Genomic DNA, 13,284 nt, shown 5'->3' with positions numbered 1-13,284 from the left:
CGAGAGGGCGGCCTGCGATTGTGAAGCAATGCGCCCCCGCTGGTGGCCACAGGCAGGACCGGCTCCAGGCTACTCCCCACGGTGCCTTCGGCGCCCCTTGGGCAAGTGGGTCGCCCTCCCAGAAAGGTGGCCGGTGGCCCGTGATTTACTACCCTGTTTAGGCAGGGGAGGGGAGTGGTGGCAGGCCGGGGGGCGCCCCCTCTTAAGAGGCTGCTCTAGGCCACTGCCTAAAAATTGTCTATGATGGCCCGACCCTGGGCAGCAGCTGAGGAGGCTGGCTAACATAATTAACATAAGAAGAACCCTGCTGGATCACACCAGTCCCTGCAGTTGGGAGGGGCTGATCTTTTAGTTTCACAATGGGACCAGAGATATAAAAGGATTAGCCTGGTGTGTTCCAGGCCTTTTATTATCCATGCCCTGAAGAATGCAAGACTTTTTACGCAGGTAAGTTCGCTAAGGGGCAAAAATTAGATGCTGGGAAGATTTTAATTTAGTAAACCATGGTTTTTCAAATTCTGTTTCTCATTCATAGGGTTGTGGGAAAACTAGAAAACAGTATGCCTGCAAAAAGGTCTTCAAAGCAGCCAGGTATCTTTTTTGTACTTCTTTAGTTTTAATTCTGAGTGATCTCCAGCCCTCACCTGGAGACTGGCAACAATGGTTTCCCAGGAGGAAATGGCTTGTTTGGAGGGCGGAGTCTATGGCATTGTACCTGTCTGAGTCCGCACTCCTCCTCAAACGCCACCGTTTCCAGACTCCACCCCGCAAATCTCCAGGAATTTCCCAACCTGGAGTTGGCAACCCTATCTCCTTCCCAGCCAACCATCAACCTACTGTTATCTGTCCCTGATCTCTGCCATCTGGAGAGCAGTTTTAATTCTGAGTGATCTCAAGCCCTCACCTGGAGATTGGCAGCAGTGATTCCCCAGGAGGAAAAGTACAGTCTTTCTCCACAGTGGAGACCAAAGCAGATTACATCATTCTCCTCTCTCCCTTTTGATGTGCACAACAACCCTGTGAGGTAGGTTAGGCTGAAAGTCTGTGACTGGTCCGAAATCACCTTCTCAACTTCTACAGCAAGAACCTGGGTCTAGCAAATTCTGCTCTGAAACGCTAACTGCCACACGTAGGGTAGCTAACCTACAGGTGGAGCCTGAAGGTCGCCAGGTATCACAACTGAACTCCAGACAACAGATCTCCCCCCCCCCTCGGAGAAAAGAACTGCTTTGGAGGGTGGGCTCTATGGCATTCTGTTCAGCTGAGGCCTCTCCCCTCCTCAAACTCTGGCTTCTGTAGACTCCATCACAAAATATCCAGGAATTTCCCAATCTGGAGCTGGCAATCCTAGTCAGGTCTGGCCCCAATTAGTTCCTCACAAAGCCCTGGAGAGGCTTTCCTTCATCTTTTTACTTACAGAACCAAGCTTGGTTGCCTAGCAACAGCCGCTGAGGGATAAGTTAGTCCCACAGGAGCGGACCCAGCCCCCAGCCAATGACATGCAAGTATTCTTGAGTGGCAATTGAATGGCCAATGGCTGATGGAGTGCATAGCACAGCCAATGGGAGAGCTGGAAATGGCCAATGTGTAAGACAATTTTATATATATAGGATTATACTTGATAAAATCACAACACAAACTGTTGCATGTGAATACAAGTAATACCTGTTCATTCTTATAAATAGAGATGAATGTTTATCCACAATTATAAATATCTATGGCGCTTTACATGGTATTTTTCCATGTGGGTTTTTATGTATTTGGGCTTTTTTCCACGCGGCTTTTTTCCTGTGAGCATTTATGACGGTGGGGTTTTTCCTGTGGGCTTTTTTTCCTGTGGGCTTTTATCCGGTCACTGTCATCCTCAGAAGCCTCCTTTCCCCTCAGCCTGCCTCAACAATTGGAAGCATGTTCTACTTAATGTTTCCTGAGCAGTTGGCCCAGTTTTCTGCCTGCTTCATAGGATCGTTCTAGGCACAGAGAGGAGGGTCTCACCAGGTGTGGGGGTTATGCCTATGGTATTCTCTATGGGGTGGGGTTTGGTTGCTGTGGATTTGAGTATATGCCATAGTTGATTAGTTGTGAATCCCCATTCCCCATGACTACCAGATACAAAGTTTTTAGGGTATATATTATCCCTGTCTTCTCATTTTATCACACTTACAGATCAAGATGTTCATAATGGTAGAATGTAAAAAGAAAAAGAATGTAAGATTTAAATATCAAAGGTTGTAGAAGTAAAAGAAAGGACAGTAAACTATACTAATATTCATTCATTCATAGTTATTCATAAAACACTTGGCAGTACAAGTTACCGCTTGTGATGCAGAGTATCCTGAGAATCCAGCCTCTGAAATGTATTGCTGAACAGGGAATCGGGGCACATACAAACCATTCAGCCAGTACACTGCAGCACAGGCACCATAATCAAAGTTCTCTCATTTATACACCTGCAGAGACACTTCATATTTTCTGTGTTTTATAGCCTAATGTGGCTGGAGTGAGAGGTAGTATGTGTAAAGAAAGAAGAACCACAAACTTAAATACTGTATGTCAGGAGTCTCCAGTTTTAACTAAATGATGGGGTTAAGAGATCAGTGTTGTGAGTCAGAGCCAAAAATTGGGGTGGCTGAAGTGATTAAAAAAGTGAAGGTAAGTGTGGTGTCACAGTCCTGCTCTGGCCTGCAGGCTCTGTTCTACCCCTGCCCTCCTGGGTTTTCCCAAAACTTGGGCTTTTCTCTCTCTGTGTTAAACCTTTGCCACCACCTGACCTTTGTAGAAATTGCCCACTGCGAGGGTCAGGACTCACAGCTTCCCTTCCAAGTTCTGAACCCTTGCCTCTGTGTCTCCCACTGCCTGGAGCCTGGTTACCATGGGGACAGGTTACTTGTGCACCAGTGAGGGAGGAGCCACTTGCCAACTGACTGTCCTCCCCTTCCTCCTGGAGCTCCTTTCAAAATAGCGTGCCCAAGACAATGAAGGTGAATGTGGTACAGAGAACTGCTACCAGCTTCCAAAGTTATAAAATATTTATTAAAAAGAAAATGTTTACAAGCATACTCTTAGCACAGTACCAGATTGAGCAAGGGATTCAAAATAAATGTGTAAAACTCAATTATTTTGTCCCTCCCTCTATACGTGTCCTATCAGATGTTAGGTATAAGGCAGGCTTCTTAGCGTAGAAAGTTACAGATCTTTTACAGGAGTTCCATTACCTTCAAGCCTCTTTCAGGTGTATGGCCGCCTCCTCCAGACCTCAGTTCACAGAATCAGCATTACTGTCAGATAGCTATCTAGCCAGTTCTTTCTGCCTTGATGGAATCAGCCCAAAAAGAGCCTCCTCCATCATCTCTCTTTCTCTACCCACTGACCAGGTCAGGCTGGGTCAAAGAAGCTTTTCCTGAAATCTCCAGGAGTTCTACAAAGGTCAGGTGGTGGCAAAGGTTGAACACACAGAGAGAAAAGCCCTTCCAAGTGTTGGGAAAACCCAGGAGGGCAGGGGTCTTTCTAGTCTTTATTCCTCCAAATGTATGTTTCCTGTTGGGGGGGGGGGGAGACTGGACCATCCCATTGTTTCTAACTAGACCTATTAGCATTTCTAAAAAAGTGGCTGAGGTGAGAACATAGGAACATAAGAGAAGTCAAGTTGGATCAGGGCAATGGCCCATCTACTCCAACAGTCTCTGTCATACAGTGACCAAAACCCAGGTACCATCAGGAGGCCCACCATCAGGGCCAGAACTCCATAAGCTTTCCCACTGCAGATCATGAGAGGGAGGGCAGGAAGGGTTGCATCAGTGCTTAGTTCTTGTGGTCCTTTCTTACATGCTCAGGGAAATGCTGATCACCACTTTGGGGTCAGGAAACAATTTTTCTCCAGGCCAGTTTGTCTGGAGATTCTGGAGGTTTTTTGTCATCTTCTGGGCATGGAACAGTGAATTTCCTGCATTGTGCAGGGGGTTAGATTAGATAACCCTGGAGGTCCCTTCCAACTCTATGATTCTATGTTCCCTCCCCAACCACCAAGAATACAGCGCATCACTGCCCCAGACATAGTGTTCCCTCTATACCTTGAGGCTAATAGTCACAGATGGACCTCTGTTCCGTATGTTTATCCAGTCCCCTCCTGAAGCTGTCTATGCTTGTAGCTGCCACCACTTCCTGCAGCAGTGAATTCCATGTGTTATTACTCTTTGGGTGAAGAAGTACTTCCTCTTACCTGTTCTCATTAAGCCCATGAGTTTTTCTCTTGTGAGAAAGGGAGAAAAGTACTTCTTTCTCTACCTTCTCTTTCCCATGCATATTTTTGTAAACCTCTATCATGTCACCTCTCAACTGTTGTTTCTCCAAGCTAAAGAGCCCTAACCTCTTTAACCTTTCTTCATAGGGAAGGTGTTCCATCTCCTTAATCATTTCAGTTGCCCTTTTCTGCACCTTTTCCATTGCGATGATAAGAACTGTACACAACATTCCAAATGAAACCTCCAAAGAAAAAATGCATTTCTTCACAGCAAGTAATAAGGAAAAAACTAAACAGTGAGAAATAGAAGAATAAATGCCTACAGCAGGTGTCATCTACTGAAGGCTCCCAGCACATTCCCTGCACAGTACATACTACCAACCTAGAAATGAGATGCATGAGTGGAGTATTAGTTATAACAACAGAACTTTCCCCTTCCCACACTATTTCTCTCCGCCTGGCAGCCCACATATCTTCAGATTTCCCTATTACCTTCTATCCTTCCTACCCACCAACCGATCTACCATTTATCTACCCCCCCATCTTCAGCTATATTTATTATTTATTTATTTCATTTATATAAACCCCACCTTTCTCCACAATGGGGACCCAAAGCAGTTTACATAATTCTCTTGTCCTCCATTTTATCTTGACAACAGCCCTGTGAGGTAGATTAGGCTGTGAATATGTAAATAGCCCAAGGTCACCCAGTGAGCTTCAGTGGCAGAGTGGGAATTCAAACACGAGTCTCCCAGATCCTAGCCTGAAACTCTAACCACTGATGAACACTAGCTTTAGTGTGGTGGCTGCTGTTAAACAGTAGCAAGAAGCTGGGCCTGGTGAGTCATGCAAGTCACTCAGTGGCAAGTCATCTGCTGGTTGCTCTAAGACCAAAACATGCCTGGAAAGCGCGCTGCCCCCTCCCCCTGCCTTTTAATGGCAGAAACCAAAGCTGGCAATACGGTTGTGATGCCTAGCGATGGCCAATGAGAGCATTTGTTTCTTAGAGCGACAAGCGTGGCTTCTGTCATATTGGGCAGTTTAACTCCTCAGTGTTTTTTTGGGGGGGGATTAGATTTCAGACTTTTCTGCAAACCTGGGGCTTTTCTCGGGTTTGTAAAAAGATATGTATTGTCCATCCATGTCCCTAGTCTCTTTATTTAAGTATCCACAGATGGGGCCATGTTAAGAATTAGATAGATCAATGTTTGTCCTCACCAAGGAGAGGACAGTAGACCATCACATAGCTCGTAAATTCAGCGAGGAACTGTCCTGTAATAGAATTGTCTCAGAGCTCTTACAGAAATGGATAAGATGGAAACCATGTGTTGTGTTCTCTCCAAAAAAATACTAATTGTGTGGGCTTGATTTGCCTTGAGGCTGTGCAATCCATCAGCCTCCACTCAGTTTCACAGTTAGAAGCTAGGGTTCCTCTTTTGTTATTAGCATTTTTAATTGAGAAAAGATTTGTCCTTTATAAAAACATAACTTTCCCCTTAAAATGGTAATAACAAAGCAAGGAAACTGTTTTCAAATAATGAACTGTGTGGAAGTTCTGAGTGTTGAATTCACTGTTCCTTCCCTGCTTGGCCCTGTTAACTTGATTCAAATAATGAACTGAGTGGAAGCTTTGAGTATTGAATTCACTGTTCCTTCCCTGCTTGGTCCTGATGCAAATTGAGACTTCATGATCTTTTCTATTTGAACCATTACAATGTTTTCTAAAAACTAGCAGAGAAAGAACCCCATGCACTTCCTCTGGGAGGCCATTCCAGAGGATCTGGATTGTGAATAAATCCTGCAATCAGGCTGAAGCCTTTGAGGCAGAGCAGTAAGCCACTGGGAGGAGTGAAGCTGGGACACCGGTCCACACCAAGAGAAATGGCTCTTCTTCACAGTCTCTTCGCAGTCCTACATAAGGAATGGGACTATGCAGGAACCTTTAGAAAGCTTTAGATGTGAAAAAGTGCTAATAGTTGTATAAAAAGTCTAATGATGATTTGAAGAGGTGCAATGCAATGTTATGAACTATAGAACACTTAAGTTATAGGTAAGCAACTGTGATTTGTTTTGGGCAACAAGTGTAAAACATATCTTCCATCCTCATCTTCCTTTATCTCATCTCCTGATATACAGCTAATAATTAAATATGTTTACTAATGTGTGTGTGTGTGTGTGTATATATATATATGTAAAATACATATATGTCAGTGTTCTGTCAAGGCAATAGACAATATTGTTGATTATCTGTTAAAGTCAATGTAGTATGAAAAGAAATTTAGGCTTGTATAACATCTGGAGCCCATACTCTTGATTAAGTCCAAAGAATTAACAAAGCGGTAGTGTACAGACTGAAATTTATGTTATGTGTATTAAACCTTAGAGTTCTGTTAGTGTTGACATGAAGTTATAAACACAAACGAGTATAAAAGCAAGTTCATTTTTATTTTTTAATGGAGGTTGGTTCTGCATTTTTTTCTTAGCAATACTCAATCAAACAATAGATATCTGTAAGCATCATCCAAATCTTTGTTTAAATGGGCGCTGCATACCAACCATTTCCAGTTATCGTTGTGAATGCAATATGGGATATAAGCAAGATGCAAATGGAGACTGTATTGGTGAGTATAGCTTTCTGCTTGATACTCACTTTTTTTGCTAAACATCCTCAGTCACTTCCTATAAGAAACTCTAGTTGCTTTTAAGCTGAATGTATATATTGTTTCTAGATTCCCTACTGTGCTCTGAAGCCTTCATCATGATAAAATGAGACAATTGCACATGAGCTTGTAACAATGAAAAATTGTGTCAGTTATTTGAACCAAAGTGATAGAAAAACCTATACAATAGGTATTAATTAGGGGAATGCGAGGTAAAATATTTGTTGGCTAGCTCTTGTTTTTAAAAATTTGCCTTTGTTGCAGATTGGCATACAATTTTGTAGTGAAAAAAATCACTAAAAAAGAGACCAGAAACCTGATAAGGCTGTTTTGTTTCATGTAAACTGATGACAGTTATACAAAACCCTGTGTGGTGTCTAAATGATCTGATAGTCTCTTAATTAAAACGAATTCTGGATGAGTTTTAGCAACGTCATATCAGGAGTGTCCTATGAAGTGAGAATAGTTACTGAACTGTTAGAACACATTTGGAACCGGAGTTTGAGATTACTTCTAAATTGTTGCAACAGAATCAGTAACAAATGACTAAAAACCATTTTGAACTAAGCACTGGTTAATTTATAAAAGCTTTCATAAGGAAACTGTTTTTGAAGTCACTGGATTGTTCTGGGGGGGAACCCTCTAAACCTCTAAGTAATTTGTAATGAACTTCCACAAGAGCTGGGCCACTAAGGAGAGCTGCAGGGACATTTAGAGAATTGGAAGGTGTTCAAAGAGAAACAGTTTGAACAGTTAACAGGGTAAGTTGGGTGGTACAGTGGGCATATGATAAGGAAGGCAAAATTGTACTAATTGAAGTGCAGAATGTGCTTTCATTAGGAGATGCTGGGTTTTTTTTACAAGAAGATTACATGCCTTTGCTATGATTTTCAACAAAAAGCAATAATTTTATTCATTGGTTTATTAAAAAGCCATAGTGCATTTATCTTTACTTCCTTCCATCACCAGTACATAATAATATGGGGAGTGCAAAGTTTAAATAGGTGGCTCAGAAGATAAATAAGATATGTCTTCTATAGAGGTTATGAAATAATTGACAAAGAATTGCTGCCAGTATTTCAGATTTGCTTATCATTTAAGAAAAATGTATTTCTTTACTGTCATATGAAAATCTATTTGAACATTTCCCACAAATTATGTGTTTTCATTCCAAGCGGTTTCCTGTTTATAAACACCTTCTGCTTACAAGCAATTAAGTGCTCAATATTGTAAATTCGTTCAAGATGATCTTTTATTTTATGTAAATAAAACTAACAGTTATGAGTTATATAGGCTATACTTCAAACTGTGAGCTTTATTGTGATGAAACTATGTACTATTGTATAGTACTGAGTGCAGAATCAAATAATCCAGGAGGGCAGCTTGGTTTGCTGCAAATGAGAGTAACACTTTTCTTTATGTTTGACTATAGAGTAGTATGGGGAAAAGGAGTATAAACTGCTGCATACTGTTCAGTAGAAGATTCAAAAAGTCCATAGTGCAAGGCAGATACATTTTCAGAGCTATCTTATGGTATACTGTGTTGGTGGCATGCCAACTAGGGGTGTGCACCAAAAACAACAAAGGTATTTTTCTGGTTCAGGTAAACTAAGCCCGAAAAATATTGGTATATACTGATATTCAGAAATCCCAATATCAATATGATATTGGGATTCAGGGAAAATCAGTATTGCCGAACATATTTGGTACCATTATACCCTATGGGGAAAGTCCCCATAGAGTATAATGGAATTGGAGCCTTAACTTCCCCAGCCACCTTCCCTCTGGTCAGTTTCACTCTCCATGAATCAGCTGTGGAGTGAAATTGACCAGTGGAAACAGCTGGGCAGCTGGGGAAGGGAAGACTCATTGGGGAGGCATGTTTAAATGACTCCCTCCCTTTCCCAGCTCGCCCACCTCCCAGGATTGGCTTTCCCAGGCACCTCATAGCTGCGGGGCACCTGAGGAAGTCAAGGAAAGGCAGCTTAAACTGCCTTCCCTCCTTGGATCATCTTCTTCAGTTGTCCTGTGGCTGTGGGGCACCTGGGGAAGCCAAGGGAAGGCTTCTTCCTGCAGGATCAGCTGTTTTCCGGGGTCTGCTGGGCTGCCTGGCTTCAACGGGCAGCCCAGCAGAGCCCCCGTAGTGGCAGGCCGGATGGGAATGAAAGTGAAGACGGCTTCTGGTTGTTGGCGGCACGCTAGACAGACGCATCTCCCAGTCCTCCCGGGGATGCGGTCTGTGCACAGCGGGAAGGAGGGGGAGCGCTGGCCCATTACCCCCCCCCCAGGGAGCCTTGTGGAAGGCTCCTAACCAGGGGACTTATGAGGAGTTGCCTCTTCGCCTACGCGTTGTGGGTGAATTGAGGCGCTCCTCCGTCCCAATGGTCCTTCCTTCGCAGTGCCCGAATGGGACCTAGTGACGCTGACCGGGGCAAGCGTAGGAGATCGAACAGATGAAATGAAGTAAAGGGGGGGTCGGAAGACCAGATATGAACATGAGTCTGACTGAGCGAAACGACGGTTAAAGAGAAAAAGAAAGCTCCCTACCCCATGTTGAAAAACGGAAAGTGAAGCGGGTGGGGGAGGGACGCCTCCTAACCACATGAACTTTTGAGCGAATAGGGGGGGGGAGTGGAAGAGAAGGCATGCATAACTGTTAAGAAATACTTACCAAGGCGAGTTCAGGCGTTTGAGTGCATATTCAGAGACTTTCAAAATATTTTCCAAAGTAAACAACAGAGAAAGATGGCAGGGAAAAGGACGGAGAAAGAGAAACTTTCAAAATCGAAACTAACGGAGAGCCCTAAACCGGAAGGAGCTAATGAGCTGGCAAAGACTTTGGCAGAATCCATGCGCCCTCTACTGGACCAAATGAGTAACCTCAAGGATCAGATGTTGAAAATGACTCAGTGCATCACCACACAGCAGACACAGACAACTGAGATATTGAAAATGATGAATGAAACGGCTGAAAAGGTGAAAGAAGTGGACGCCACTGCACAAAAGGTGAAAAAGAAAGTTCAAAAGTTGGAAAAGAAGCAAGTTTCTACAGAAGATCAGCTGCTACAATTACAAATGGAAAAGGCTAATATGATACTTCGCTTCCAGGGCTTGCCAGAGACAAAGGGAGAGAATCTTAAGGAACTAATGAGTGAAGTATTGGCCCCAGTGACAGATATGAAGGCGGAACTCTTGTTAAACGAAATGGATATGGCCTACAGGTCATATTCAGGATATATAAAGAAAAATAATCTGCCTGGGGAAATTGTGGTAAGATTCTCGAAGAGGCATGTGAGGGATACAATCCTGAAAGCAGTATCTGGAGCACCCCTGAAAGTTGGGGAGAATATCATCAGAATGTTAAAAGACATTCCATTTGAAATAAGACAAAGGAGAAAGAAATATAAAGAATTAACTCTTTTTCTACAGACAAATGCAATTGGATATAGATGGTTAACTTCAGAAGGTGTAACCTTCAAAATTAAGGATAAAAAAGAAAAGATTGACTCTGTCCAGAAAGCACAGGAATTTTTAAGAGTCCAGATGGGAGGGCCAGGGAAGGAAGGAGAAAAAGTAAGTCCTATGGTGAGCTGGACTCGGAATCCTCCGGGGAGGACTATCTTTCAGAGAAAGGGGCGGTAGCCCCTAAAAGTACTTATAAGCTTCGGAAGAGACTAGGCAAGGAGAAGTAAAGGCTGAAGGACTCTGAATTGTGCCTTTTAAAAATGTTGAAGTGAGATGCTTTGGGGTGTTTCTGTATGACAGTTAAACTTAAGATTTGAAAAAGATAATGTTAAACTTGACTCAGTTGATAGTAAGATTAATGGGATCAAGACTAAATGTATGGTTAAGCTGGTGGGACGATCTCCTCTCTTGGGTTTTTAGTCAGTAGTGGGTATCTTTCTTTATCCTATAAATGTGTTCCCCCTCCCTTTTTCTGTTGTAGTTTGTAGTGTTATTAAAAAATGCAATAAAAAATCCCCTCCAGGGGCTTAAAAAAAGAAGAAGAAAGTGAAGACAGATTGTGGAGGCATTTAAAGATGCCTCCCCTATCTGTCTTCCATTTCCCAACCAGCCTCTGGAAGACCGCCTGGTGAAAGGAAGGGAAGGGAAAGCCTCCCTGATTCGGGTTGTGCACCTGAATAGAAGCTGAATAAGATTGGCTTTTATTTGGGAGCACCTTATCGTCAGCTGAACCTTATTGTCGGCTGAACAAATACAAAAAAAAAATACCAATAAGGTATTTACCAATAATAAAAAATACCAATAAGGTATTTTTCAGGTATTTATTCCATTTGGCAAAGCCGAATGCACACCCGTAATGCCAACATTTGTTGTTGTTCAGCCACACAGTCAAGTCTGACTCTTCGCGACCCCATGGACCACATCACGCCAGGCCCTCCTGTCTTCCGCTGTCTTCCAGAGTTTGCTTAATTTCATGTCCATTGCATCGATAACATTGTCTAACCATCTCATCCTTTGTTGTTCCCTTCTTCTTTTACCTTCAATCTTTCCCAGCATCAGGGTCTTTTCCAGTGAGTGCTCCCTTCTCATTTGGTGGCCAAAGTATTTGAGCTTCAGCTTCAGTATTTGGCCTTCCAGGGAACAGTCAGGTTTCATTTCTTTTAGGATTGACTGATTTGATCTTGCAGTCCAAGGGACTCTCAAGAGTCTTCTCCAGCACCATAATTCGAAAGCATTTATTCTTCGGCACTTGGCCTTCCTTATGGTCCAAGTTTCACAGCCATATGTTACTAGTGGGAATATCATCACTTTGACCATACGGATTTTTGTTGGCAGGGTGATAGCTCTACTTTGTATTATGCTGTCTAGGTTTGCCATAGCTTCCTCCCAAGGAGCAGGCATCTTTTAATTCATGGCTGCAGTCACCGTCTGCATATAGTTTAAGTGTAGCTTATTTGGTGCCTATGCTATGCAAACAGGAATCTAAACAAAAATTGACTTCCGGTTTCGGCAACTCGAATGGCGGGTGCACTCCATTGGAGCTCCGATAGGGGTGGCCCGTGATGTGGCGGACAGGAGGGGTACCATATGATTCCAGATCCCCCCGGAGCCCTTGGAGGGGGATCCCAGCCTGGGGCGCAAGAGGTGCATCTCCCGAGGCCATGGCCAAGGGATTGAGGCTCCTGTTTGCCCTGACAGGTCACGCTGCCACGGCATCATCATGGCACCAAGAGGCGCACACCAGATGAGCGAACAAGTGATTTAGCGGATTTATAAAGCTCTCCCTACCTCTGCAGCCGGCATGAAATGAAGCCTGAGTGTTATTCCTCATTAACTGGATATGTGGCTAAGCAGCCATCCGAAGCTCTGATCTGCAATGGCGGAGGGGGAGGGAGTTTTCTCCCCCACAACTTTAAACGAACTGTTTAATTGATATATGTGGATAGGAGTAATGGCGATTTTGGATTTAATCAAGTAAAGTACAGATTTATCTAAAGTGACTCTATAAACAAACTTTTGCTGACTTTAAGAAACTTTCCCTGAATTGTAAACAGTGACTAGCTGGGCAGAAAAGATGGTGATGACAATGAAGCACTCTCTTGGAACTGCCAGATCAGCACTTCCGGCTGCTAAACAGGAAGCAAATACTGACTTTCCCAACATGTTGGCTACAGCACTGCACACTCTTGCTGGATCAGATGACTAATCTCAATTACAAATTTGAAGCACTTCAAAAACAACTGAAAGAGACTAATATAAAAGCAGAGGAGACAGCAAAATCTGTGAAAAAGGTTGAAGCCAAGACAAAAGCAATCAAGCAAAGACTGGAGGTAGTGGAGAAAGAGAGGACCTCTGATAAAGACCAGCTTTTAAGACTCCTAATGGAAAAATCAGCTTATGTTCTGAGATTTCAAGGTGTCCCTGAACAGAAGGATGAGAATCTGAAGAAAATCTTAAGTGAAGCATTGGCCCCAATGACAGGTTTAACAGCGGATCTATTGCAAAGCGATATGGATATGATCTATTGGACATATCCAGAATTTATTAATATAAAAAAACCTGCCTGGGTATGATTCTCAAAGAAATCTACAAGAGATGAGGTGCTCAAGGCCATAAGTGGGACAACCCTAAAAAACAAAGACGAAGAAATCAGTCCTAAAAGACATACCATTCGAGATAAGAAAGAAGAGGAAACAATACAAAAACTTAACCACCTTTTTGCAGAAAAACTCCACACCCTACAGATGGATAATACCTGAGGGACTTGTCTTCAACTATAAAGATAAAAAAAAGGATTGACTCTGTCTTAAAAGTGAAGTTGTTTTTGGAACAGCAACAAAGACCAGCGAATGATAAAAGAACAACAGAGGAAGAAGAAGGCAGCTCATATGGGTCGGGAAGTTCAGAAAACACAGCGAG

The 13,284-nt window shown here is 43.1% G+C and overlaps 1 protein-coding gene across 1 annotated transcript in view; it reads left to right on the top strand.

The window, feature by feature from the left end:
- FBN2 (fibrillin 2) overlaps positions 1-13,284 on the top strand; it is a 255,889-nt gene that overhangs the window by 94,018 nt on the left and 148,587 nt on the right. Inside the window, exon 11 of the mRNA XM_015405784.1 lies at positions 6,724-6,861. Coding sequence (XP_015261270.1) covers positions 6,724-6,861 — 138 coding nt within the window. The remainder of the gene's footprint in view (positions 1-6,723; positions 6,862-13,284) is intronic.

This window comes from Gekko japonicus, unplaced genomic scaffold (genome assembly GCF_001447785.1).
Source record: "Gekko japonicus isolate JY-2015 unplaced genomic scaffold, Gekko_japonicus_V1.1 scaffold126, whole genome shotgun sequence".
Lineage (NCBI taxonomy): Eukaryota > Metazoa > Chordata > Lepidosauria > Squamata > Gekkonidae > Gekko > Gekko japonicus.
This window is presented reverse-complemented; position numbering and strand designations above follow the sequence as displayed.